The 6,202-nt window shown below is 52.0% G+C and overlaps 1 protein-coding gene across 1 annotated transcript; it reads left to right on the top strand.

Moving 5' to 3' along the window:
* Window positions 1-711: 711 nt before the first annotated feature.
* Window positions 712-2,214, top strand: Tex44 (testis expressed 44). Its single transcript, XM_052192059.1, has one exon. It carries the CDS (start codon window positions 712-714, stop codon window positions 2,212-2,214), a length of 1,503 nt encoding a protein of 500 aa, XP_052048019.1.
* Window positions 2,215-6,202: the final 3,988 nt, after the last annotated feature.

The following is a 6,202-nucleotide window of genomic DNA, read 5'->3' as shown; positions in this document are numbered from 1 at the left end:
ACACCCAATCCCCAGCTACCATCTTATCACAGTGGGTTTATCTCCCATTAGCGGCACGCTGTCGCCCAGCCCAGTGGAGCAGTAGATTGTCCTGTATCAAAAAGGCTAACTCTAGCACTAAGATTAGCCAGTCTATATGCTGCCAAGGCCCTGGCCTCCGCTATTCCTCTGCATTAAAGACCAGCTAAATTGGGGTCCTGAAGCACCGATGGGAATAGAGAGGTGGTGGGAGGGATAACCTGGTGTAGCAAATGTCTGTATCCTAGCTCTTGAGAGGCTAAGTCAGGAAGATCAGAGTGGGAGACCAGCCTAAACTATATAACAAGAACACTGCCCCCTGCCCCCCAAATACATTAAAAACCCACTCATTCAAATTCAGCATCACCTTCCTGTGTCATGCCCCAAAGTACAGTTCCCACAACCACTCCTAGCCCTGGGGCTGCATCTGCACCTGCCTAAATATCTCCATCTTAAACTGAGATAGGTATCCTTCATTTCCTGTGTACCTACAGGCCTGACTACGAAACATCACCTGTATCCAGCTCGCCAGAACAGCCACTCGGCAGACTCAGGACATTCAGGGCCCTTGCTCTACAAGTACCTGTGACATCATCAGCTGCCCACAACCTCCTGTGACCTCAGCACTGCACAACTGAGCCCAGGAGGGCCAAGCCACTCCTTCCCAACCACCATAAGTAGCAGGGGGCATAGATGACCACTGAGCCCTTAGAAGACCCTGAAGCCAGCAGCAGTTCTGCACATGATCTTCCCCAGGCCTCCTCGGACAACAAAGCTGATGAAAACTCTGCAGATGTACCCGGAGAATCCGAAGAACCAGACTCCCTGCCTGATGACGACCCACCAGGAGACATCGCCATAGCACTCTCTGAACAGGATGTAGATGAGGCCTCTGTGGCAGAAACCATTGCCACAGAGCACGATGAGGAGCAGGCCTTCGTTCACATTGATACCTTCCTGAAACAGGATGAAGACCTGGCCTCCAAGCCGAGGGCCACCATCCCGGAGAAAGATGTAGACCAGGTGTCCGTGCAGATTACCACCATCATTGAACAGGGTAAAGACCAGGCCTCCATGCAGACTGCCACCTTGATGGGACAGGATGAAGACCAGGCATCTATGCAGATTCCCACTTCTGTGGGACAGGAAAAAGATCAGGCCTCGGCGCAGACAGACTCCTCCATAGGGCAAGAGGTCGAGCCAGACATCTCCATGGCTACAGCAACTTCCGGGGTCAAAGATGAGAGCCCAGATACTCCAAGTCAGAGTCAGGACAATTCTGAAGAGATCACATCTCTACTGCCCCAAGACCCAGGTATCCTGCAAGTGTTTGTGGGTTTCCAGAACCCAGTGTGGGACAGGTTAGCTGAGAACAACCGTACGAGTCGGAGTCGCACGGTTTCCCCAAGTGACTCCCAGACCCAGGAAAAGACACCAGGAAAGCCAGTTGGTCCAGAAGGGCAGCCAGAGATAGCCCCAAATGCCGATGTCCCATCTGTCCTACCTGAAGATGTACAGCCTTCTGAGGGCGCTACTGACCCGCCCCCTTCAGATACCAGTGATCCTGACCCAGAACCCTCGACTACCACCAAGGCTGCTCATCAGGAAGCTGGAGGGGGCAACACTTTGAACTCTGAGAGCAAAGCTAGGCCCCCGGGGCCCACCAGTGAAGATTTAGCTGCTGACTCAGGGAATCCACAGGCCCCACCTGTCTCAAACTCCCCAGGAGACTGTCCACCCCCGTCTCCATATTCCCGTCAGGTAGCCCTGGGCAGGAACCTTCTGGACCCCAATCTGTATAGGCCTGAGGTGGAGAATGACTACATGCGCTCCATGACCAGCCTGCTGGGTTGTGGAGAGAGCTCCATCAGCTCCCTCACAGACATCCTGGTGTGGTCAGACACGGCCACGCGCATGGGTGTGGCTGTGGGCATTCTGGCCTCAGGCTGCAGTTCTCCGGCCGACAGGCTACAAGACGAGGGTCCCCGCCTGCGCACTGTCGCCAGCCTCTTGCGCAGTGCCAGGTCAGCTTTCTCCTCTGGGGTGATGTCTGGAACTGGCTCAGCCCTGCGCTCTGTCACACACCTGCTGGAGTCTGTGGAGAGGCGTACTATGGAAAGCATCCGTTCAGCTATGCGCTACCTGGCCCATCACTTCACCTCACGCTGGGCCCGCACTGGCCCCAATGGTGACTAGACCAGCAAGCCCCCTACTCCTTCCCCAACCCTGCACTAGGTAACTGCCTTTTAGTAAATAACCACAAGCGTTTATTTTCTAAGCTCTGCCCTTATCCATGCAGTGGGACAACAGGGTAAAAGGACTGAAGGGGCCCACAGGTAAACTGAGGAAATGTATCTGCCTATTCCTCAGCCCCATGCCTAAGCTACCTGTTGAGGTTCTGGTAGGCAGGAGAGGGTTTGGGGGTAGAGAGTACTACCTCAGACCTCACAGGAGGGATCCACACACTTAGGTCCTGTGTAATCCTTTTAAGGCTTAGAATCAGACTTGTTGTTGTTGTTGTTGTTGTTGTTTTTCCATGACAGGATTTCTCTGTATATCTCTGGCTGTCCTGGAATTCATTCTGTAGACCAGGCTGGCCTTGAACTCAGAAATCCACCTGTCTTTGCTTCCCAAGTGCTGGGACTAAAGGCGTGTGCCACCACTGCCCAGCAGAATCAGACTTTTGAAGTCTTCTCTTGTCCTGGCCCCACTCCCTGGCCTCCTTTCCTCAACTTAGAGTAGAGAAAGGAACTTTACACCACATACAAATATAAACATCCCAACGCCAGAAGACATGGGGACACAATGGCTTTTTATGCAGTACACCATGGGACAGGGCTTCAGAGAGGGTGACCAAACCATCTCTCAGAATAAAGGGCTGGGAGGATACTGTGGGTGTAGTAAGGCCTTTAGATTTCAAACTGGCCAGAACTGCCCATCCATGGTCCACATTATCTCTGTGACATCTTAGTCTGGTCTCCACCATTTGCATCTTGGAAAGTATGTACAAGAGCAAGAACTGAAAATATATCCAAGGCCTCACCCTCTGGCAAGACCTGGTACTACACCTTGGGTAAAGCCCCAGCTCAATCCTGCCTTCAGAGCCAGACTTCCACCTTCAGCCCAGCCAGGGACCACCCACCCATCTGTTTTAACTTTCCTATATGTCTCCAGATAGGGCCCTGGGGAGGGACCCTGCCCACTGATTGGTTTGGCTTTTAGAGTTTTTTGATGCACATATTTTTAAAAACTTTTTTCCTTAAAAAAATGTTTATTTTACACATACAAGTATTTTGGATATGTATAAGCACAGTCATGTAGTGTCCATGGAGGCCAGAACAGGGTATTAGATTCATCGCCTCCCAAGCTGAAATCGCAAAGGGTTTTGAGTCACCATGTGGGTGCTGGGAATTGAATCTGGGTCCTCTGCTCAGAGGGGCAGAATGAATAGTGCTCATAACTGGTGAGCCATCTCTCCGCTTCCAGACACTCACATTTTTAAAGTTAGAGTCTGCATAGAAGTCAGGATTTTTGCTTCTCTAAGCTCCTCATTGTTTTCAGGGTCCAAGCAGTTAATCTGCCTCTGCCCATGACGGTTCACCCGGCTTTTATCTGGGAAGGACCCCCCAAACTGGTCTCTAGAGGCACCAAGTACCACTCCTGTCTTACAGACGGTTGTTTAGCTAGGCGTCTAAACCCCACACAGGACCACCTGTGTGTGTGTGTGTGCCTTTTATGCTGAGAAGCTGCAGCCTACAGAAGGTGCAGCTGAATTGTCCCTGTGTCAGGAAAACAAGGGATCCGGACTATGGAGAGTTACCAGGAAGGGGTCAGGGGCAGGGGATTTGGGGTGGGGGTGGGGGGTGGGGGCTCCCAGAAGAACTGCATCTAAGAGTGAGAGATGGTCTCCTCAAAGGGAGTGGTGAGAACAAAGGTTGAGGGAGTGAGACAGGTGGCTGGGGTGGGAAGGAAGGCAGGTGGAAAGTGTCAGGTAGCTGGCAAAACTGCCAGGTAACAAGCCCCCCACCCCCCACCCCCCCACTCCCAGCCCCACCTCCTCACTTTCAGTAGTTTAAACAGAGCCAGGCTCTGACACTCATTGATGCTACAAGGATGATGTCTCAGGTTCAGGTTTTTATTGCCCTGCTAAAACACCTTGACCAAAACCAGCTTGAATCAGCTCAGAGTCCTTCAGAAGGGAAGCCAGGGCGGGAACTCAAAGTAGGAACCTGGGGGCAGGAACCTAAAGCAGAACCCATGGGAGCTGGAGAGATGGCATTGACTGCTCCTCCGAAGGTCCTGAGTTCAAATCCCAGCAACCACAAGGTGGCTCACAAACATACATCCGTAAAGAGATCTGACGCCCTCTTCTGGTGTGTTTGAAAACAGCTACAATGTACTTACATATAATAATAAATAAATCTTTAAAAAAAATAAACCCTCTGTCCTCTGGACTGGCCGAGGATCAGGGACCTTCCGCAGCACAGCTGGACCCACATTCAGCAGGGTAACAAGGGGCCTGGCCTTTGGGTCCGGACTACCTTGAATGCTGGCTCTCCTGTCCACTAGTTGTGGTTTTTCCAGCACTTTCCTGTGACTCAGTTTCTTCACCTGCACTGGGTTGCCGTGACTCATGAATTGCCCAAGGCACACAGTTGAATCTATAGAATAGTTAGCCACCAACCACGGTGACTCAGGACAGGGCTGGTCCCGGGGAGCTGGATACCATGATTGCACTCTGCTCAGGCGTGAGAAGGAAGAGGACAGTCATGGACTAGCAATCATATGAGTTGGGCCTTTGCTCTTAAAACGGCAAAGGACCAGCAGCAGAAGCCGGGGGACAGTGGCTTGCGGGATGGGGTGGGGTTGGGGGAACAGGACGACTGTGGGGCTTCTCCACAGAGAAATAGTCCAGACCCAGAAACTCAGAGCCAGCAGTAAAAAGAAATAAGGCAGTCGGGCGGTGGTGGCGTATGCCTTTAATCCCGGCACTCTGGGAGGCAGAGGCAGCCGGATTTCGAGGCCAGCCTGGTCTACCGAGTGAGTTCCAGGACAGCCAGGGCTACACAGTGAAACTCTGTCTTGAAAAAACCAAATCCAAAAAACCAAAAAAAAAAAAAGAGAGAGAGAGAGAGAGAGAGAGAGAGAGAGAGATAAGGCAAAGGTAGAAGGGAATATCACAGACCAGTTGGATTGAGAGGTGGGGGGTGGGGGTGGGATGGAGGTGTAGGGGTGGGGGAAAGCTGGGGGGGTAGGGGTGGGGGATCAGTCCAAGTCCTGGTAGCTGGAGCCAAACAATTAGATGTAGGGCAGTGGAATCCAAAGGGTTAATTACGGCTGGGAAAGGTCTCCATGACTTGTCTTCTCCCAGGAGCATTGGAGTGCATGACATCTGGGTCCTGTGGCTCCCCTGTAAGTCCTTGACACTAGAAGTGGCATCCTAGATTGTCCCTTTTGTTTTTATTATTTTTAATTATTTATGTTTATCTTATGTACCTTGTCATTTGGCCTGCATGTATGTCTGTGTGAGGTTGTCAGATCTCCTGGAACTGGAATTAGACAGTTGAGAGCTGTCAGATGGGTGCTGGGAATTGAACCTGCGTCCTTTGGAAGAACAGCCAGTGTTCTTAACTGCTGAGCCATCTCTCCAGCCCCTAGATTACCCCGATCACTGTCAGTGTCTAAAAGGACATTTGGAGGTCACAGCGAGTCAGCCAGGACATAGCTCATGCTCAGGACAGGGACAAGCTAAGAAGACTGGAACTCACTGGCACCTGCAAGGCCAAGTCTCTGCTTCCTCAGAGACTGTGGCAGTCACACTCCATTGGTTTGGGGGTCCCAGCCCTCCCCCTGTATCCCCTACTGACCGGCTTAGTCTGTCCTGTCCTGAGGACCAGCCGGCTACAGACCTCTGGCCTGCTCTTTCTCCTCTCCACTGCATTAGGAATCCCACCTAGCAAGCTTCCCCAAAATAGAGTTCCAGGCATCTAATGCTGGCACATCTAGAAGAAAAAGTGACTGCACACTTGGGGAGGGGGGTGGACATCCAGCATAGAGAAGCATCCCCCCAATCCCCGCCAAGATAATGTGGCCAAGTGTGAGAGGGCAGAAGCTAAAATAAAGCAAGAGGAGGGGAAGGAGCAGCTCATAAGACACAAGGCAACAGGGCAAGTGATCCTGCCCA

The sequence above is a fragment of the Apodemus sylvaticus genome, chromosome 9 (assembly GCF_947179515.1).
Source record: "Apodemus sylvaticus chromosome 9, mApoSyl1.1, whole genome shotgun sequence".
Lineage (NCBI taxonomy): Eukaryota > Metazoa > Chordata > Mammalia > Rodentia > Muridae > Apodemus > Apodemus sylvaticus.
This window is presented reverse-complemented; position numbering and strand designations above follow the sequence as displayed.